This window comes from Helianthus annuus, chromosome 12 (genome assembly GCF_002127325.2).
Source record: "Helianthus annuus cultivar XRQ/B chromosome 12, HanXRQr2.0-SUNRISE, whole genome shotgun sequence".
NCBI classification, from domain to species: domain Eukaryota; kingdom Viridiplantae; phylum Streptophyta; class Magnoliopsida; order Asterales; family Asteraceae; genus Helianthus; species Helianthus annuus.
Genome location: NC_035444.2, coordinates 143,891,654 through 143,914,601, shown reverse-complemented (window position 1 = coordinate 143,914,601; position 22,948 = coordinate 143,891,654). Strand labels below are relative to the sequence as shown.

Below are 22,948 nucleotides of genomic sequence, written 5' to 3'. Positions count from 1 at the left end.
AGCCTATATTGGAATTGGTATATGTTTACTATCTAAACAACTAACACACACACACACACACACACACACACACACACATATAGAAACGGGATCAGGAGAAAACGCTCAAAAGTATGAGAACGGTGAGAACGCATCCTGGCCCAACACGTGTCCCGTGACATTAAGAAGGGCGGAGGGGCTTTTTTGTCCTTTCATCTTCTGCTTTTCCAGTTCCGCTTTTCCGAATATTGTTTAAATTTTTGGGGTTTAAGATTTTCGGCGTTAACCAAATTCAATAATTAATGGCGTTTAATGGTTTCATCGTATTAACATTTTGGCGTTTATGGCGTTAATTCAAATCGTATGTCATTGTAACCCAGGGGTCAGGAAATCTATTTGAATGGCGTTTTAAACAAGTTGGCCCATTGTTCTATTATTTTTTATAAACATTTTGGCGTTTGGGTTATCTTAGCGTTTTACAATTGTTGGGTTATATTTCAGCCACAGTAAAAAAAATACAAGCGAAGAAAATAAATTAAAAATCCTAATCGGATCTCTCTTCACAATATTCACTGTCATCAGTCTCTCTGTTCTTTAATAGTACAAGAACTGACACCAAAATATTGCGTTTTATGTAAAACTTAACAAACCCATCGGTTTGATTATTTTGCCTGCTCGTCTGTTGAAGTGGCTTTTTTGTGGATGTTTGGGGATATAGATCTATGACGTGTGGGAGGGTTTTTCGCTTTTTCTTCATGTTGATCTTCATCTTTATAATCATCCCACTCTTCAGTGTCATTGATCTCTTCTCCTCATCCAAGCCTTCTTCATGAACAAAAAATACAAAATGCCATATAACTGGCATCAGTATCTTTTTCTTGTATTTTTGTCCATCTCATGCAGCAAAATCTTACTGAGTTACTCGGCTCCGCTAACAATTATTTAGTGAAACTTGACGAATAACAATACTGAATATCCAAGAAAGCATATTAGCCATCTTTGATTTTTTTTTTTTGGCGTTTTACAGTGAGTGGTATTTAGTAGTATTGGCGTTTTGTTTTTTTTTTTGTTTTGATCAAATGGAAGTTGCTGAGACGTATCATTTTATAGGATCTGTTTTTAGCGCCTAAGTTAGGCGGTGCGTTATTATAATAAAGTATTCGTCTTTTCAGTTACTGTTTGTAATTATTGTTTTTTACAAGCTTTATCTCTGAAGTCTGTAACACGTCCCATCTTTCAAGTTTGGCATTTTAGATTCTAATATAATAAATTTTCCCTATCTTCAGTTTTTTCTGGTTTGAAGTTACTGTTTCTAGTTACATTTTCAAGTTTGTTTTTTATTTTTTTTATTTGGGTTTTTTATAATACTTTTTCAAAATAATTTTATTATAGTTTGGGAGTTTTTGGGGTGTTTAACGGGATGATATCGTTTAAACAAGTATTTTGGCTGTTTTGTCGTTTTTTATATATGGCGTTTTTATTATACAACAATCAACTGAAAAGGAAAATAAAAAAAAGAATACATAAAAAAAGTTTTTTTTATAATACTTATCCAAAGTAATTTTATTATGGTTTGATAAACGTCAAAGGTGTAAGACATTTGCCTTTTTGGCGTTTTTATTAGATATGACGTTGTTTATTTAAATAACAATCAAATGAAAAAGAAAATTAAACAAAATAAATATTGATCTTCCAAATCTTCACTGTCAGCAGTCTCTTTCTTTTTTTGAAGCATCTTCACTGGCTGTTTCGAGTTTACACCCTTTCAGCCAAAATGTTATTTTTTTGGCGTTTTACCGAGAAAAAGAACGCCAGAAAATAAACCATCTTAAAACTGTAAATTTGATCATGCTAAAATCAATAAAGTGTTGCTGTATGGTGATGGATAACATTGTTAATCCTCAGTTAAGAAAGATAACTGACAATGTTGTCCACAGCATACAGCTACACTTTATTGACAGCAATATATTTTATGTTTGGATTTTCTGGCGTTTATATATAGGAATTTTTTGGCAGTTTTTTTAGGCGGGATTTTACTATAATTAAGTTTAGCGTTTTATATCTAATGACGTTTTTAGCAGAATGCTGTGTGATTTTTGTTTTGGCTTTTTATTTTCGTGAGATGGCGTTTTGTTTGGAGTAGTCAAAAGACGTTTTTACCCTTAATGAAGCGCGTCCAGGTAATAAAATTGATGTTATTTACGAAAATGCCACCGCGCTAATCTAGTCCATAGATTGTTTTGATCGGACGATCCATAAGCGTTCTCACCGTTCTCACACTTTCTACCGTTTTCTCTAAATCCCGACCATATATATATATATATATATATATATATATATATATATATATGTATCATATTTTTTAAAATCGTGTGCCCCTTGAAATCACGGGCCTTTTGCGGAGGTTCTCCCCGCACACCATCAAAGCCGCCACTGCTTTTGTAAAATAACCTTTCTTATAATAAGAATGTCACTCTTAAATATTAAATAAATTAAATCCGTTTTAAAGAAATAACCTTAAAATAACCTTTTCCCACTGGGTTTGACATGTTCGGCTCCTTGGCCTCGGAGGCGGTTAGGTTCTTGGCTAGAGTTCAGCGTGTGGTCCACAACAACTTTTCGACCCCTCAGGGGTGAGGCTTTGTTTTTAGAAGATTGGGGTTTTCTATTCAGAAGGAGATGCGGCGCAGTTTGTTGCTCGTCTATCTGTTCTCCTTATGTAATTTGCCCTGATGATCGGAATGAAACAACGATTTTCAGGTTTAGAAAAAATTAAAGCCGTTTTAAAAAAAAATGAATTAAACAAATTTTTACCCACATATAAATCAATCTTTTTATACATCTTCCCTTTGCTACGCGATTTATCGACATACATAATGTGCCATTGTCACACTGTTAACAAGGTCATCGAATATATAAACCAACTAGGTGTTGTCTCGCCTGTGTTGCGGGGCGATAGCCGAATAATTCTTAACCAATTAAAAAAACAGTATCATAGTTTTGCTAGAAAGAAAAAGTAAAAAGAGTGTTAGGCAGCTCCTTGACACGATTTTTAGCTGCAGGCAAAGTCATATTTTTATTTTTACTTGGGGGAAAATCAAAATTTTTTCCCGAGGGTAAAATCCTAATTTTTAGCTAGGGGAAAACCACATTTTTATTTTGCACCGAGGGCAAAAAACATAAGTTTGAATTGAGGGTGAAACCGTAATTTTGAACCGAGGGGAAAATCGTAAATTTTAGCTGGGGGCAAAAGTATAATTTTATTTTGAACTGTGGCCAAAGACGTAGTTTTAAACTGGGGGAAAACCGTAATTTTAAAGTGGATATAAAATAATAAACTGGTGTAAAATCATAATTTTGAGCCCGGGGAAAAACAAAATTTTATTTTGAACTGGGGCGAAAACGTAATTTTGGCTAAGGGTAAAAGGGTAATTTTTTTTACCAAGGGAGAAATCGTATTTTCGGTTTACCTGGGTGTAAAGTCATATTTTTATTTTGAACCGGGGGAAAATCATAATTTTAAACCGAGGGTAAAATCGTAATTTTGAGGTAGGGCAAAAGCATAATTTTGTTTTTAGCTGGGGGCAAAGAAGTAAATTTAAACTGAGGGTAAAATCGTAATTTTGCACCAAGGGAAAAATCGTAATTTTGAGCTGGTGACAAAAGCATAATTTTATTTTGAAGTGGGGGAGAAGACGTAATTTTAAACTGAGGGCAAAACCGTAATTTTAAAGCGGGTATAAAATAAAAAGCTGATGGTAAAATCGTAATTTTTAAACCGATGGCAAAATTGTAATTTTGAGCTGCTGGCAAAAGAGTTATTATATTTTTTAGTTGGGAGAAAAGCGTAATTTTAGACTGGGGGCAACCGTAATTTTAAAGTGGATATAAAAAAATAAAATTGTTGGTCCAATAGAAGAGGGGCGGCCGCCAATTTCGACGAATAGCAGGGAATCACTATTCCCTGCCATCCATGGTAAATGTATAGGTTGAAAATGAAAATGAAAATTGAAAATTATTATTATACGTCGTATGGCATGATTTATACATTTTAAAATAGATTATTATTTGTTCTATTTTCTAGAAAACGAATATAACTTGTTTCTTTCTATGCTTATCCAATATTTGAATCCAGGTATCCTCATACTTTGTGTATTAGAACCTGTGGGATATGCTCGGCTGACAAATCATGATTAAAGTATAAGGGCATGTGTAGTCATAAAGCCCTCAAAGGGGCGTTATACGCCATGTGGCGCGCCACGTCAGCGTGTGGGCGTTATGGATTTAAGCCCGTAGTCATAAAGCCCCCGCCTAATCATTAACTATTTAATAATTTTCAATTTTATTAATTAATATAAAAAACATTGCTTAAATTTGATTGGTGGAAAGTTTGAAAGATTCCCACATAACCGGCGCTATGCATATCGCGGCGTTTTCTTTTTTTGGTTCATAGCGCCCCGGGGGGCGGTGTGATAGGCGCCATAGCGGCGCTATCCTCCTTCTTGGCGCCCCAGTACATGTAGTCTAACAAGTTTGATTATATTTTATTATTATTATTATTATTATTATTATTATTATTATTATTATTATTATTATTATTATAAAATGCAACTTGTTGTGTTTAATATATTCGAAAAGCAACTTGCTCTGCAACTTGTTGTGTTTAATATATTCCAAAAGCAACTTGCTCTGATATTGTGACACGAAAACGAGATGATATTGCAAGTTTGGTATATAATATATTTTATTTTTATATTATATTTTGTGTTTGGTTTGAATTAGGATCATGAGTTTAGGTATCAACCATTTATATAAGGAATTAAAATAAATGATAATCAATCTGCTTGTCTGGCTTAAAACAATAGAATTGATATCTATTTAAAGAAATCATCAACCAAATATTATAGTTCAGGTACCAAATCATTTTGTTTTATTATATGGTTTATTTTAGATTTAAATATTTATTGATACGATGATTTTAATATTTTTTTAAGGCTATCTTATGAGTTTCAAGTTCAATCGGGATTATATTGTTTGAAAATTATTGATAAGAAAATATGTTTTTGACCATGAAAAGTAGTTTAGTATTTGTTTAAAGAAAGAATACATTAAAATAGATGCAACTGGATTTATTATTTCTTGCGTCTAGTCATGCATGTTTTTCTTTTATATATTCTTTATTGCTATTTATTTATGATAAAATTGCATAAATTAATCTTTATCTCATACCTAAACTTAAACTGTATTTCTATATCTTTCACTATGAAATTGACAAAATCTAACATTTATGTTCATGGGTTAAAAGCGTTGATTTTGAAAGATAACCCGTGAGCATATTACATCCATTGTTTTGCTCTTCAACTTCAGTTGGTTATTGTCGTTGTTGCAAAAAAACATACCGGTGTCAAAACTTTGTATGAATTCCTTTCCATAGTTGTCACTACGGTTTCAGCTTCTTGCAAATGAAAAAATATGTTAAGGGAGGAAAAAAAGGCAAGAGTGGGAAAAAAATACTTGAAGGTATAAAACGAGTAAAGGATTAAACCAAGAGGTTTCCCTAACACGAGTCAGTGATACACGATGGGGTTCACATCATAGAACCATCATCAATTTGCTTAGATTGTTTCCGGAAGTTGTTACCGTACTTCAATATGTTAAAGAAGATGGAGATTGCAGTCAACAACGAACAAATGCAAAAGGTATTCTATCATATTTTAAAAAACTCGAGTTTGTTTTTTATATGCATTTGATGGAAGATATATTAAGCTATACAAATGCTCTTTCAAAACACATTCAACAAAAGGTATAGATTTATTAGAAGCGGCCAACTTGATAAATGGTACAAAACGAGCATTAAATGCTTTAAGACAAAATGGGTTTGAGCCGATGTTGGAAAAAGTGACTTTCTTTTGTAAAAAATACAACATTACAATGTTGGACCTGACAGAAGGTTATGGTAATCCAAGAAACCGAAAGAATGTCATTACAAATCGACATCATTTTGAAGTTGACATTTTTAATGAGGTTTTGGACATGCAAATTCAAGAATTCGGAAATCGATTTAGTGAGGTAACAACTAGTTTGATAAAAAATATGTCGGGTTTAAATTCTTGTAACGGTTTTTCTAAGTTTGACCCATCGAAGATATTGGGGTTAGCTAAGATGTAACTGGATGATTTTACTACACAAGAAATAAGGACTTTTTTGGGTGATATTGAGTCCTTTCGTCACACTATAAGCGATTAAAATAAATTTGCAAACTTGAATGGAATAAGTGATCTTGCGCGTGTTATGGTTGAAACGGGAACGCATAGTTCTTGTCCTTCAGTTTATAGGGTAGTGAAGCTAGCTTTGCTTTTACCAGTTGCAACCGCAACTGTTGAAAGATGTTTTTCGAAATTGAAGCTTGTCAAGACGGATTTACGCAATCGAATGGGCCCGAAATTTTTGAACAATGCTATGGTTTGTGCGGTCGAAAAGGATTTTTTTTATATGAAGTAAAAGACGACGATGTGATGGAACGATTTCAAGCTATGAAAAATTAAAGAGGACAAATCTATTAGGTATTTGTTTTACTTTATTTATTTATTGTCGTTTTTTTAATATTGTATGATTGCACGGTGAAATTTTTTTTAAGATACCTCTGAGTTAATGTTCTAGTTCCGCCACTGATCTCACCTCACACGGAATCCTTCAGATTTTTTGTATGATCTCAATCCTATTTGCAATAGAAAAAAAAACTGTCGTCCTCATGTTAAGTGATTTGGAATCTTTGATTATTGATAACACCAACTTTGAAGGTATTTGTAATGCTAGCTTTTTTTTTTTTTCTGAACAGCGACTTTCATTAAAAAAACACTAGCAAATCGTTAGCGCCCAAAACAACATAAAAATTACAAATAAAAAACACACCGATCCTTCCAATGTATATTCGAACAAGGAGATCGGTTTTTTATCCATAGATAGCCCAAAGCCTTTATGTTCTCCTTTATCTTGTTTATACCTATCGTCTTGTTTTGGAAAACAGTCTCGTTCCTTGCGTTACAAATGCACCAGGCAGCCGTAAATATTACAGCTTGAACAACCTTCCTCTTAGTATTAGTCGTCTTCACTTGGTTGTGGATATTGATCAAATCTTTAGTTGAGAAAACATAAATTCTTCGGATCTTGCACCAATCGCTAATAAACTGCCATATTATTGTAGCCACCAAGCAAGAGGACATGAGATGATCTGAGTCTTCGTCCGCTTCTCCACACAATTTGCATAAGGTATCGTCCACATTCACATTCCTTCTTCTGAGAGCCAACATTGTAGGGATGTTGTTGTTCACAGCCTTCCACATGAAAGTATTAACTTTCATAGGAACCCATCTGTTCCATTTCCAAGCAAAATTATTTGGGATCCGAGACGCATTGCTGAGAAGGGTTTTCATTGACGCAACTGAGAACATACTTTGTCATCTGGTTGCTAGTTCCACCGATTCAAGTCACCCGACATGTTCGCGTGCTTCATGCTTATTTTGATGAACTCGTCTCGTTTGTATTACGAGTGTCTTCAAGTCTTCAAAAATGTATTGTGTAAAATGTCTTAGGAAAGACATATTGTAAGTATTAAGACAAAAGAAGAGGTAGAAGCAAATAGGAAGAATAAACATTTTAAAGAAGTAGCAAGAATGGTCAAAATATGGTACCTACTATAGACTAGGTCGAACATGGTAATTCTACCTAATTCCCTATAGTTATGGCTTTGATACCAATCTGTCACACTCCAACTGATGGCGGAAACATCGGAGTGAGAGGAAATAGATTGCTCAAAGACTTCCTAACATTATGTGACAATATTTAATTGAAAACCAAATTTCATTTCATAACATAAATCGTCAAATTACATCATGAAAAGTCAAAGTACAACATTGGAAAACAAATACGACAAGTTCAATCAAAATAAAGTAAAAAATCTAGTAATTTAAAGATGCGTTTCTAGTGTCGTCCCTACTAGATTTCATCATAATCAACATCATCAACCTGCAACACGTTAAAAAGTATAGTTCAACACAAAAGCATTGGCGAGTACACAAGTTTAGGTATATAGCATAAGTATAAAAATGTTTAAACGAATCCACATGGCAAACTAAGTAATTCAAGATTAGCGTAAATCTAGCATGTGATAAACAAGTCAAACCAAAGTTCACGCAAGTAAAAGATTCTTAACATAATCCAATGTTCACAGGCGGTGCGTTACTCCTATAGCGCTATACATGTTAAAGTAGGCTTGATCGAAGTTAATGACAAGTTCAATCACAAAATGAACTAACCTAGATAGATGTATCAAGTATAACGTATGCATGCATGTATTGGATTGTTTGTGCATAAAGATAAAGTTTAAGTGTTGTGATTTCAATAAGCTAACACGTTGCACCAAAAAAATGTGTAAAATGAAAATGGGTCAAGCGTACTCACGGTTTTGCAAGCTTCAAACTCGATAATCCCGTGAAGTGTTGAGTAAGCTGAGGATGGAACACCGAGTCACCCTACAAGGGTAAACGAAGGTGTGTAAGTTCATGGAATTGGAATGGAAGATTCGGACTTGGAATTTAAAGTATCGAAAGTATGTATACGAAAATAATATCTAGTTCTAACGGCTCGTTTATGACACCATATTAAGTGGTTTCATGGGTCCCAAATTACCCATTGGATCATAACAAGTTTCTTAGAACTTTAGATATATTAGCCTAAGTTTATGACGAATAATCATAACTTCATTATCATCACAAATTCAGCCATGTTTTATATAGTTCATATACTTATATAGTTATAATAATAATAACCTAAACTAAGTCCAATCAAGAATATCATGTATTGTCAAGCATGGAGGTTGAAACCTCATTATATGATTCCCCACTACACAAACAATCATGAAGATGGTTCGGAGGGTCATGAATAACAAGAAAGTAAATCTATCTAACATAGCTCAAGTGATCAAGTACACTACAACCCGGGTATGCCCACACATCATGGAAAGAATGAACTAAGTGAGGAGGGCTAGACGGGGCTAAGGTACTTTGTTTCTAGTATGTCACTTTGAGTGTTCATACACAAGCTCAAATGAAGGAGTGAAACTTAGTTTGGAAAGCCAAAGCTTCCATTTGTTCACACTTCACAAGTTGCAAGTTCATCATATGAAAGATGATGTCTTGTGATTGCTTTCATAATTCGAATACCTTGTATAAACAAAATTAGAATGGGTGTTTGAACCCAAAACTTTGATGGAAATCACCCTAACACAAACCCACAATCATTGACTAAGTTGTGAGCTTGGTGGGAACAAGATTCCACCAAGTTTCTATAAAAAACATGAAGATTTAAAAAGATAAAAACAAGCAGAAAGTTCAGCGCACTTTGGACCTCAAAAATGGTGAGGTTTCACCTTAGTTTGCCCAAGCAAACTTGTGAAAACCTTCCTAGAGGTTATCCAATTGTTTTAGAAGAAAGAACAAGAAAGAAATAGAAGAAGAAGTGAGTTAAAACTCACTTAGAATGGCTGGAACTTTCTGTTGTAATCTGCTGAAACTCAGCTGAGTTTAGTGGTGTTTTAGAGAGTGTTTTGAGCTTGTAAAAGTGGTAAAAAGGCTAAGATAATGTTCTATTTACAGTGAAGGGATTAAGGTTTAGGTGGTTGTGTATTAAATGTAAGTTAGTTGGTGGTTAACAATTAAAAAAAGAAGTTAAGGCTGGTGGACATGTTCCGATCGGAACTATTATGTTTTTTTTTTTACAATTTAATTAGTTATTTGCTGAATATTTTAAGTATTTATGATGTATTATTGTTTTTCTAACATAAATGAAGGCCTACATGTGTAATAAACATGTTCTAAGTAAACAAAGTATGTATGACATGGTTGCTAGTATGATTAAATGAATTGATCAAGTAATGAGTTTATGTATATTATGATCTCGTTGAAGTATTTAGAACAAGTATACAACTATGGATTATGTATTGTGAGATCAAAGTGAAGTATTGCACACAAGGAACGATTAAAGTTACGTATTCATATTGTTTGCAAGTTAGCATGTTTAAACGTACAAGTGTACGACTTGAATGCTATAAACGAATGTACGAACAAGGTATATTTCACATAAATGATCAACTGTATTACAATCAAAATCTCGGATTTACAATGATTCGAAAAGAGATGCGATTACAAGAGAAACAAGTTTCCGAAAATAGGATTACAATACAATCTTTCTAAAAACGGAAAGCTACGAAAAGTGAGACGTTACACTTTAAGTCCTCCTTCTCTTTTTGGTTGAGCCTTTGTTTCTTCCATCTCCATATCCACTTCTTCCCTCCATTCTGCTAAAACAGTCTTTTATCATGATATGTTTCTTTTTTTTTTTTTCAATCTTGTATAAATCGGGAAAACATTTATAAAACGGTTCGCTCCCCACCCACATGTTCCACCACATCCGGTTGTCGACACCCTTCCCTACTTTAGCTTCCATCATTTTTTCCATATCTAAATCATGTTGTCCTAGTTCTTTTCCCAACCCCGCAATTGCCTTCCACACTCTTGTCATCGACTTTACCACCGGCATATAGGCGTGTTCTTTCTTGTTCACATGGATCGCTTCAATGAACTTTTTCCATAGTGCATTTTTTTTTATTTTAAACCGTCACCACCATTTGGTTAATAAAGCAATATTCGCGTCCCACTGCGGGGTGAGGCCAAAGTCCCCATTTTCCTTCGGTCTCGTCGCTTTCTCCCATTTTACCCAGCACATCTTTTGTTTATCATCCGAACCTCCCCAAGAAAATGTTCTTCTTTTCGCTTCAAGTTGTTTACTAATTTTCCGAGGAGCCTTAAAAATAGAGAAATAATAAGTGGGTATGGTTTCCATTACCGCTTTTAGGAGCGTTAGCCGTCCCCCTTCTAAAAGAGTAGACTTCTTCCATAACGCCAGTCTTTTATCGAAGGTATCCACAACCGCTTTCCAATTCAAATTGGTTTTTGTATTTTAATGAAGTTAAAAACTTTATTCACATGAATTTTTCTTTAACCATAAAAAGTTGTTTAAATTATAAAGATTAAATATTTTAAGTTGGAGTTGTTATTTACCGTGGGTGGTAATTGCTAACATAAAAATCATAAAGTTTTGTGCTTATATATAACTCGTAAAATAAAGATTGTGAATGCGTTGGTCTCTTTTAAGTGATTTAATTAAAGGGGTGTGATGTTTGAGTTGATATGTATAACTCGTTATTTAAACATATGAATATGTTTAGAGTTATAAAAAAATTAAATTATATATTATGCAAACTTGTTTTCAACCCCTTTAATACATTTGTTATACCTCATTTACAATTCACTTACGATCCGTTAAAAACTTGATTACACTCATTCAACTAATTTGACTTGCTTAGATAAATTAGTTACATCTAAAGTTGAAATGTACTCGGACTATACGAGTCATGCTTGAGTTTATCTACTCAACATGTTAACCCCAAAACCCCGTCCTACCAACCCGATATGATTATCTCTCATTTTATAACTCCAAACAAGTATTAGTTAAGTTTACTTTTATATAAATTTTATAATAATATTTTTTTGTTGCAACTATTTGATGCGTGTCTTTAAAACAATTCTTCACGTTTATTCATAAATTATTTCAAGTTGTAAATCCGAAACCTTTTTTATTTGCAAATAGGTGTTATATATATTAACAAATTGACCATAGAATAATGTGAAAGGGCAAAGAAATTAATTCTTTTACTAAAGTTAATAAAGTGGAATAAATTACGTTTCTCTAACAAAAAGACACTCCACAAACAAACATAAACGGTAAAATACATTTGGTGGAATTTTTCAAGCTTTAAACATCGTGATTGACTTTAGTCCTAGCTAGAGGAATGGACTAGACCCAGGGTATACCCATGTCTAGATGTTGAGCACAATCTAAAACATGGTAATTACATTACATAGTAGATCCTAATAGAGAATCGAGGAAAGAGTCGTTAGACCTAATGAATCAATCCATATACCCGCGGCTAGACGTCGCCCGATCTAAAATATACGTGATCACGTAACATGGCAATTACGTTACATCACATGGTACATTTTGATACGAAGAATAGAGGAAAGACTCATTAGTTCAAGTTCATGTTCAAGAAAAAAAACCCCAAGTATATAAAGTTTAAAATGCCAAAATCTTATATTTCTTCATCAAAGTACCCTATTTTGTTTGTATCCTATCCAAGAAATATGAGTATATGCTTGATTTATGGACTGGTTCTTAATTTTATTCTAGAAAATGAGTGGATCATAGTGGGAAAGAAAACGGATTTGGCATGCATGTATAGTGGCATTTGGGTTTTGACCAAGACTTTGTAATCTATGCTTAATGGGATTTAGTTAAAAAAAATGATATAACACTCAATACATGATTATTAATCATCATGTTGTGCTTTCTGATTAGCTTTTACCATTTCCAAGCCACTAGCTAGCTTTGATCACATAATCCTAACTATATATAGGTGAATTCTATAGTTTCTTATATAATTGTTTGTATCAAATCAATGGGTTTGAAGGCACTGCTATTTTCTTTAACAACAATGATAAAATATATAAAATTATTTGAGTTTAAAATAGGTGGTACTAAATTTAAACAAAAAAATCAACAAGAAGTATCAAATCAATGGGTTTGAAGGCAATGCTATTTTCTGTAACAAAAAAATAATAAAATATATGCAAATTATTTAAGTTTAAAATAGGTGGTACTAATTTAAAAAAAAAAAAAATTGACAAAAATACGAATCCCCTCTTTTACCCCTTCTATATGTCGTGTCAATTTTGATCATTAAATTGAGTTAAGAATGAACTAGATTGCTTTCACAATTTAAAAAACAGAGATTGGTATATATATCTACCATCTATACACCCAACCCATAAATATAAATATGAAGGTACTAAACTACTAATGAAGATCTATTCAATTTGTATTTTATTTTATTATCGCTTTGGTAAATTGGTTTGCAAGATACTAAAGTATTAAAGAATCAGGTGGACTGAAATTGAACATAGGTGTGCTAAGAATTAAGAAAGCTCTCAAACTAGGCTATTGGACTTCAAATCCAAAGAGTAAACTTGTTGGGCTCAGGTTGTATTTATTGGGCTAAAATGTTGAGATCTAGGCTGGACACTTGGAAATTGGAATTTTGGATTGTCTGGTTCTGGTCTGGGCTGCTATTTCTCAGGGTTTAAAAATCTTTTTAAAAATACTTTCAAGATCAAACTGACATAAATAAAGGGGAAAAAAATATTAAAATAGATAAGTTTACTTTGAATATTAGAAGAATAGAAATGCATATTCAGCCTACAACACCAGATCCGTCGGCCAAAACGACTAAAATTTAGTAGACGAAAAACCTTGAAAGTAGAATGGTGTCCAAAAAATCCAATAAAATCGTCATGAGAAAGCGACGGTTAAATTGACCCAACGGTTAAAAATTGGGAGGGGGGGGGGGGCTAAATCATAGCCACCGACTTCTTAGCCTACATTTTACACATGTTTCAATATGATTGGCTATTATGTGAACCGCTATGCACTTCATCAAAAAATTTTATGCAGGATAAACCCTAGTTGTTTTAGCCGGCAGGGGCTAGGGCTGGCATATCGTGTATACCCGTACACGATAAGACACGACACGATAAGACATGATACACGAAATCCCATACACGAACAAGACATGATAACTTATCGTATCATTTTTTTCAAACACGAACACGACACGATATACACGAAAATTACCTGTTAATACCTGTTAACAGGACTGTTCGACTGTTATACACGAAAATTACCTGTTAATACCTGTTAACACGAACGCGACATGCTATCTGAGAGTTACAAAGGGAGTTTTGGGTTTTATTTTTTTTAATTGAATGAGGAATGAAAATAGAAAGGAATTAAGGAACCCACACGCACATGGCTGATGAGTTTAATTATATTTAATTTCTTATCGTGTACTAACGGGTATTAACAGGTAAACATGTATATAACCTGTTTATACACGAAAATTAATATGTAATCTCGTGTCTACCTGTTTGGTACACGATACCTGTTAAGGCCATATACGATACCTGTTAACTTCGTGTAGGGTCGTGTCGTGTATTCGTGTAAAATTGCCAGCCCTAGCAGGGGCGAAGGATTTAAGGGGCGGGGAGGGGCGCCCGCCCGCCCCCCCCCCTCCGAACTTTTCGGTCAGTAGTGTTATACATGTACGTTTCGTATAAGATTTTTAGGTATATACGTTTTCGACCCCCGGTTTTATAAAAGAAATTTAGGTATATACGTTTTCGATCCCCCGGTTTTAAATTTTTTATTTATATAGTCCAAATAAAATATTTAATTAGTCCAAATATTATAGCCCAAATCATTATATTTGGTAGAATATTATAATGTATATTATATAACCCAAATCAAATCATTATATAGTCCAACTTAAAATCTCACCCTATCCAATATTCATAAGGTTAAAGGTATGTGTTTTTTTATCTTTAGGTTTAATTTAGGGCTGCAATTTATGTTACTTAGGTTGAAATTAAGGGTGAAATTGGTCCGAATTTTTGCCCTAAACTTTTTGAATCTTTCTGTAATTATGTCTAATTTTATTTGTTTAATCTTATTGTGATTTGATTTAGATAGAAATTAGAGTTTGAAATTTAGGGTGATTTGTTAACTTGATTTGTTATTAGATTCTGCTATGTGTTAGAATAAAATGATAACTTCTTTGTAATGTTTGAGAACGTTTTTTATTTGATATTAATGTTGACCCGACCTAACCCGAATCGAATCACCGACGTCCGACCCGAACATACACCTCGAAACTACGCGATAGAATTTTTTTTTAGGTCCGTTACTTTCTGACCCCCCGAACTTTTTTTTTCAAGCTTCGCCACTGTTAGCCGGCACATCCTGTCTACCGATTGTCTCTTTTGAGCTTGGTCTATTTTTTTTTAACGACCAACTAAATCACTGGATAAGCATCTTGGAATGCCCTCAATCGAGCAAATGCATCCTCTTCTCCATAACGATCAGAGTTGGACGCATACCCGAGCCACCAAGCCACCAGTTCTGGGGAAAACTTGCCTACCCAAAGGCCTATTGCGATAAAATCCAGTTCGGCTTGGTTTCGAACTGGTGACCTCTAGAGAGGCCTAGTTATAAACTTCATTGCCACCATCAATATGCTTCGGAGTGATGTTAGTGGTAGTTGAACTTGGGACCTAAAAGAAAAAAACCAAATGATTAACCACTTGACCAGCATAAACCAATAAAGTGGATAAGATTGGTCTATTTTCTAGAAGACTATGGGTCTGTTTGGTATGGGGTAATGGAATTGACGAAGGAATGGAATGGACGAGGTAATGGAATGGACGAGGGAATGCAATGGATCATTACCATTCCATATCTTGTTTGGTTACCATGTGTGAATGGAATGAACTATTATTGTGTATTGTTCGGCAGACAAGAAAAATGGAGTAATAAAATCAGCGGTGAGTGGTGGTGGTGGTGGTGGCCGATGGTAGAGATTGTTGGTGGTTATAGGTGGCGGTGGTGGGTGTCGGCGGCGGCGATGGGTGGTGGTTGTGGCGGCGAGTGGCGGTGACGACAAGTGGTGGTGGCGACAAGGTGGCCGTTGGTGGTGGGTGGCAGCAGAGGTGGCGGTGGGTGGCGGCGGTTGGTGGTGGCGGTGGTGGCGTCAACGATGGTGGTGGGCGGCTGCGACGAGTGGCGTTGGCAGTTGGTCGCGGCTGTGGGTGATAACTGTGGCGAGTGGGTGGCGGCGGCGACGGTGGCTGTCGGGTGACGGGGCGTCGGTGGTGGGTGGTGGTGGTGGTGGGTTGTGACGAAGGTGGTGGGTTGTGACGAAGGTGGTGGGTTGTGGACTTGTGGTGTTGATGAATGATGCAAGAGGGGATGGAATGAAAAAAAAACATGGGGTGGAAGGAATGATTTTGAGGGAATGAAATGCCTTTTGGAATGGGTAATTCCATTCCATTGACCAAGCAAACACTCTTTTCTTCATTCTCCCGTAATCATCCATTCTATTCAACCTCTCATTCCTGCATAACAAACGCTACCTATATATGCATAGTAATTTCACCTGAATCACTTGAACAGAAGTTACAACTTGGTAGTCCACAACCACTTGTACCAAAATCCTTTCAGACACTCCAACCGAATTTTAACTTGCGCCGCCGGCGAATCACCATGCTATCGGACGCCGACCTCACCGGCCGGCTCCGGCAGCTCCTAACCATCTCCGATCTCAACACCTCCACAACCGCCTCCATACGCCGCATGCTGGAGCAAGAATTTGGAGTCGATTTAACTGATAAAAAAGCATTTATTCGCCAACAAATCGATCTCTATTTAGAAACTCAACAGCAGAACGAAGAAGGTGACAACGAAGAGGAAGAAGAACAAGATGAAGTTGAAGAAGAGGCTGAAGAAGAAGAAAGTAATGGAAAAACTGGTGGAAGCAGAAAACGAGGGTTAGTTGTTGATTTTTTTTTTCAATTAGGTTACAGTTTTTTGTTAGTTTGTTGATTTTTGGAGAATTTGATGCTATTGTTGTGATCTAGAAGATGTTAATTCAGTGTTTAGAAGGTCTGATGGTGATTTTGATGAAATAAGATTTGAAATATGGAATTCTATTATGTGTTATAATGTGATTTGTTGTATTTGCACTAATTATATGAATGTGAATTGAAGTGATGATCATGAATTCACTATATCTTAATTCAATTAATATCATAGTTGTCAAAGGTGCGAGATGCACTCAAGGCGCATAGGCTGAGCCTTGGATCTAGGTGCAAGGCGCTTAAAACATGAGGGCTTAGATAAGCAAGGCACATTGAATAAACCTACCTTTTTGGGGGGTTTTAGACTTGTTTTAGTTTTGTTTAGGTTGGTTCCGGGGCCATTCTTGGATGTCTTAGACCAGTTTGCCGGAATTTACAGGATTTGGCCAAAATCTCGCCAGAATCTGGATGGCAGCTAGACGTTTTCCCGTTACCCCGCCTCGCTTGAGGGCCTAGGCGGTCCAAAGGGCTTTTGACAACATAGGTTAACATATAAATTGGATGTTCAACTGTTTAAAAGCTGATAATTTGCATTTAGACGGTTCGATGGTTATTTTAAGGAAACAAGATTTGAAATTCGAAATTCCGCGAGGTGTTATAATGTGATTGACTGTTTTTGCTCTAATAATATGAATGTGATTTGAAGTGACGATCATGAATTTGTATATTTGTTACTTCTGTTAATGTATTGTTTATGAAACCAGGTCAAGAAATGAGAACAAAGAGGTGAAGAAGAAAGGGGGCGGGTTTACCAAGTTATGTACTCTTTCTCCACAACTTCAGAAATTCACAGGAGTACCCGAATTAGCAAGGACAGAGGTATTAATAGCATTCTGCATACTTATTTATAAAGTTTTGTGATTATTGTATCCAGAAAGTTTATTCAACTCGATATATATTATAGCGTGGTAGCATGATAATCATAGGTTGTTAAACAACTTTGGAGTTACATTCGTGAACATGATCTGCAAGATCCAGCCAATAAAAGGAACATACGTTGTGACGAACCATTACGTGAACTTTTTGATGTGGATACGATTGACATGTTTCAAATGAATAAGGCTCTTGCTAAGCATATATGGCCATTGAATTCTGATGGTGGTATATCTTCGTACCATTGTTCTTTATAGTTATAGCAGTACAGTTTATATTACGGCCCTTTTTGCTTACCGTTTTATTTTCATAATTGAAATATTATCTGCAGCAGCTCCAGTCAGTGCAGCACCAAAGGAAAAGAAGCCTAAGAAAGAAAAAACAGAAGGTGGGCTCTAGTTTAGTTTTTTTTTTTTTTTGATTAAAATGCCATTTTCGTCCCAGAGGTTTGGGCAGTTTTGCGACTTTCGTCCAAAGGTTTGTTTTTCCGCATCTGGATCCAAAAGGTTTAAAATCTTGTTATTTTCATCCGGCTCGTTAACTCCATCCATTTTTTTCTGTTAAGTTAGGGGTGTTTCTGTCCTTTTTGTTAACTTAAAGGGCCATTTGGTCTTTTTCATCGGTCTTTTTACATAAAGTGAAAAAGACCGAATTGCCCTTTAAGCTAACCAAAAAGACGGAAATACCTCTGACTTAACGGAGAAAAATGGATGGAATTAACAAGCCGGATGAAAATGGCAAGATTTCCAACCTTTTGGATCCAAATGCGGAAAAACAAACCTTTGGACGAAAGTCACAAAACTGGCCAAACCTCAAGGACGGAAATGACATTTTACTCTAAATTAACGTTAAATAAACGATCAACTGTTTAAAGTTGTAGTCTTTGTCTTACAGACTCAGCTGAGCCAAAAAGAAAGAAGAAAAAGGAGGGTGGCGGCGGCAGCGGTGGTGGCGGTGGCAGTGGTTCGGGTATTATGGCTCCAATTCCACTTTCAGAAGCTTTGGTGAAATTTCTCGGAACATGTGAAGACGCGTTGGCACGCTCGGATGTTGTTAAGAGAATCTGGGACTACATTAAACAAAATAACCTTCAGTTACATATGTTTGTCTTACCAATTAATTGTTTTTATTCAGAGACTTAGGGGCTGTTTGACAACATCTGAATGGTTAAGTGCTGAACTAGTAAGAGGTCTGAACTATTAAGTGCTGAACCAGTAAGAGTAAGAGGTCTGAACCATTAAGAGCCTGTATAATTCTTAACCGTTCAGAGGCAAATGTCTGACCAATTCAGATTAGAGGTCTTAACCATTCAGACTCTGTATAAATCTTAACCATTCAGAGGCAAATGACTGAACCATTCAGACATCTCGTGAAACAAACAGTCTGAACCATTAAGTGCTGAACCAGTAAGAGGTCTGAACCATTAAGAGCCTCATTAAGAGGTAAACAAATAGCCCCTTAGAATGTTATTAATGTTATCATAACTAACGTGTTAATTACATAATCATTCTTTTGGAACATGTCTATAGGATCCTGCGGACAAAAGGCAGATTATATGCGATGACAAGCTGAAAGAGCTCTTTGATGTTGACACATTCAATGGATTTACGGTTTCAAAACTTTTATCAACTCATTTCATAAAGGCTGAAAGGTGAATCTAGCTAGTTGAGAGCATGTATTTTTGGTTAATTTTGCTTGAATTATTTATTAATATATGTCAGTCAATGAAGATGTATCTTTCTCAACAATCAAATGAAAATGCGAGAACACCAAATACGATGATTGAAACTGTTGGTTTTGGTCAAGTTTTTCATGAACTTGCCTTGCTTTATGAGCAGATCTCTTGCATTATGGCATATACTTGCGCTTATGATCTTCCATCATGAAGATAGTTTATTTTACTTTCTTCGAATGTCAAGTCAAAAAGCTTTAGATAGCAATCTAGCATACCTATGTACAGGGATGCATTCGTTGCATAACCAATTTTATGTAGAGAATTCGAAAGCCATATATTGTATGTGCTGCATGACAGACAATCGAAGAAAGGTACCAATATCTATTCTGCTATTTACTTAACATTGGTAATGCGTTGAACATTCTCTATACATAGCACTCACAAATCAGAAAGGGGTCCCTATGCCCTTATCCATACCCAAATTATAGGGAATGCGTTGAACCAAACACCAGTTTCGAGACTTTATTAAAACTTGCAAAATTCGACCTACTAAAAACCAACACAGTGATCCCTATTTATACTGAACAAGCTAATTTAATCGACTCTTAACTCCAACTCAATTTAACTAAACAAATCAGATAAACTTAAACAATTCAAACATAATCAAACTACCTTTTCGCTTCCCAAACCAATCCAATTACTTCCAACAATCACCCTCCCTAATTTGGATTCGGATCCACTCGACCCGTATCACCAATTCCTAGTATAACCTTAAGTGCTTTGATTGTATCATCTAGCTTATCTTCATGCTCGTCTATGCATTCTTCAATTTCCGACCCGTAAGTGAAAGACCACAGTGACTCATCTTTACTACCCAGAACTTCCTCTTGATTGAACATGGTTAGCATCAGGGCTAGTTGATCGCCATGCTCTTCTCGAACTAGATTAACTTCTCCATCCCTCTGATTTGTACGTTCCTGGTTCCAATTTGGGAACTCGTTTACATAACGCTTATATTCTTCAGATCTAAAATGCATGATTTTCGACATGTCTTGTTTTTATGTTCAGCTTTACCGGTCATAAGTGAACCATCCGGGCTCTCCTTTTATCGACCATTGCAGTACCCTTGACACTTGCCATGTCTCTAGTTAGTTGATTTATGCCCACGGCTATTGTGGCCCTTGTCCTCACTTTCTTTTTCGAGCCTCCCATTCGTCTTGAGTCAATAAGAGTTGATTGTTCACCAACTCGGTTATCGGCTCCCTTGCACGATGCCTTTCTTCGTATGCCTTTAGCCTTCCAACAGCCTCATCAAAGGACGTCGTATCTCTGTCCAAGGTCTGTTCACTTGACGCCACAATATCAAGAAACTGATCTGGTGCAGAATTAAGTAATTTACGTACCAAAATTTCTTCTTCGATTGATGATCCAAGACTTCTTGCTTTTGAGACTGAGGCACGCAATCTTTTAGCAAAACGTCAATAGAGTCTCCTTCATTTGCATTGCTTCAAACTTGGTCCTTAGAGTTTGGAGACGTGCTTTCTTAAAACGATCAAAAACCAATATGTCGGATTTTGAAGGCGTCCCGTATAGCTTTGGCCTTCGTATACTTGGCCATCTGGAGAACGATATCTTCCGATGCCATTTGCTTCCATGATAGTCTTGATCCTTACAACCCATATTGTGTAATATGTGGAAGTAAGCATTGGGCATTGAAATGCCATTGTTGTCGAATCCCTTACTGGACCAAGCGCAAAGTTTATAGCCGATAAAACCCCTCTTTTTTCTTTTTGGGAGTATCTTGCTGTCGTCGTTATAGACCAAAACAAACACCCCTTGTGTTTCTTTGATCCTCTCCCTTAGAATCGTCTAACTCCTCCTTTGGCTAGTTCTGATACCAATTGAAAGCATAGGAGCAGCACACCGCGAAACAAAAATAACATGTTTAGAACCAAACACAAGGTTCGAGATTTTATTAAAATTCACAAAAATCGACCTACTTAAAACCAATATAATGATCCTTATTTATACTAAACAAACTAACTTAATTGACTCCTAAAGTACTAACTCCAACTTAATTTAATTAAACAAAACAAATAAACTTAAAACAATTCAAACATAATTAAACTATTTAAATTTCAAACTCCTCATTCTTTCTCTTTTTTCTGCACATGTGAAGCAACACATTTTCTCAACTCGAACCGATCCAAATTACTTCTAACATCCATGAGGTATGGCAGGAAAACAATCACAATTAAAGCCCAATAGTCGCACTCATGGTAGAAATGTTTCAGTGGTGCACATAGAGATGCTGAGGTGACAAGACAACATGAATTATGTTCATGAAAGATGACATCTCTAGAGACAATAACAGGATCTCGAGAATCAAACATTTGATAGAAGTCATTAAGAGGTGTGTTGGTGCATATGTCTGTTGACTTCATTTTGTATCGAGTCATGTAATAGAATAGTTAAACCAAGACACGAAGTTCGAGAAAAACAGGAAACAGGTCTGAACTGACCAGTTCGTGCGAACTGATCAGTTCGTGCGACCTGGCACCAGGTCGTGCGACCTGGACTGTACAAGTTCGTGCGACCTGGCTCTTCCTATATATAGGAGGTCTTGGTTCTTCATTTGTATGATTCTGATTCCGGTAGCGAAGCTCTGCCAAAGTGTCGCTAGCTCGTGTAACGTTGTTATATCAATACAATCGACAGTTAATCTACTTCTAAGTCCACATCAAGCTGAATGAAGATCAAATCAATGAATTCCGCCTCTGATTTGGTCTAGAACTCTTCTGATCGACTCGTTTTGATCGATTCACCGATCCTACAAGTGATATAAACCTAAATATCAATACTTACTTATCTCGTGGTGAACATCTCTCGGATATATGGGTAACCCCCGAAATCTTGTTTGAGAGATTGCCTGATTCTGAGATACTAGGTCTTTATGCTGTTTGATATATGGGGTATTATACCTAGTCTTCTGATATTGCGGAAGCAATGGCCTAGACTTCGTATAATACTTTAAGCGCTTTAAAAGCTTACCCTCTGCATAAAAATTGAAAAATATCGGAAGATATGAATCAATTGCAGTTGAAGAAAAGATTCTCTAAAGGGAACACACCTAAAGTCGAGTCTTCATCTCTTTGACTGAACGGAAGTTCATACCTGAGCTCTCAAGCTCTCGCACTAACCCAGATACAGATATCAAATTGGTATACTCACTTGTAAGACTGAATCTAGGGAATTTTGATACGGAAGTATATTCTGAGGTGGGACACGCGAATAAGTTTAAGTCCTTAAAACACTAATTCGTATCTCGAATCAATTGAAACTTGTGTAGAAGTTTAAGTAGACAACAATACTGGCAATCAGAAGTGAATTTGTTTTAAGACTTAAAGTCTAAAAAGGACAACGATGTTAGTGATTTGTCTCAAAAAATGATGTGACCCTCTTACACAAACTCACAAAAATATTTTCTATAAATATTTCTTTATTGCATTTTAACACTCTGAAAATCTTAAAAAATCTAAAAAGAATGTGTTTTAGCATAAAATTTTGAAAATTCAAAAAGATTTTATTTCATCTTATTTTCGGCAACTGATGTCGGAAAGCTGATTTTCAAAATTTCAAGTGCTAAACATGATGAACGACAACAGGTTTGGGAGAGTTTGTTTGAAAAGAGAAATGATTTTGAAATGATTAAATGGTTCATTAATTTGAAACCAAATTTAAGTATTTCGAATACAAGTGGTTTATTTGAGAATGTTTC

The 22,948-nt window shown here is 35.5% G+C and overlaps 1 protein-coding gene and 1 long non-coding RNA gene across 2 annotated transcripts; one reads left to right on the top strand and one right to left on the bottom strand.

The window, feature by feature from the left end:
• Positions 1–7,827: 7,827 nt before the first annotated feature.
• Positions 7,828–9,614, bottom strand: LOC110896985. Its single transcript, XR_002568343.2, has 3 exons — positions 9,512–9,614; positions 8,440–8,510; positions 7,828–8,004 (listed from the first exon to the last, which is right to left on the bottom strand). It is a non-coding gene; the product is annotated as an uncharacterized LOC110896985 (long non-coding RNA).
• Positions 9,615–16,184: 6,570 nt separating this feature from the next.
• LOC110896986 (upstream activation factor subunit spp27) lies at positions 16,185–19,150 on the top strand. The gene is made up of 6 exons (XM_035981027.1): positions 16,185–16,532; positions 17,327–17,441; positions 17,549–17,723; positions 17,827–17,883; positions 18,390–18,601; positions 19,025–19,150. The coding sequence occupies exons 1-6, from the start codon at positions 16,249–16,251 to the stop codon at positions 19,148–19,150; spliced, it is 969 nt and encodes a 322-aa protein (XP_035836920.1). The 5' UTR covers positions 16,185–16,248.
• Positions 19,151–22,948: the final 3,798 nt, after the last annotated feature.

Bases quoted from the DNA above. Each gene is read 5' to 3' on its own strand.
- LOC110896986 (XM_035981027.1), top strand. From the start codon at position 16,249: ATGCTATCGGACGCCGACCTCACCGGCCGGCTCCGGCAGCTCCTAACC. The intron at 16,533-17,326 runs GTTAGTTGTTGA...TTATGAAACCAG, and splicing joins GGTGGAAGCAGAAAACGAGG to GTCAAGAAATGAGAACAAAG. The intron at 18,602-19,024 runs GTCTTACCAATT...ACATGTCTATAG, and splicing joins ACCTTCAGTTACATATGTTT to GATCCTGCGGACAAAAGGCA.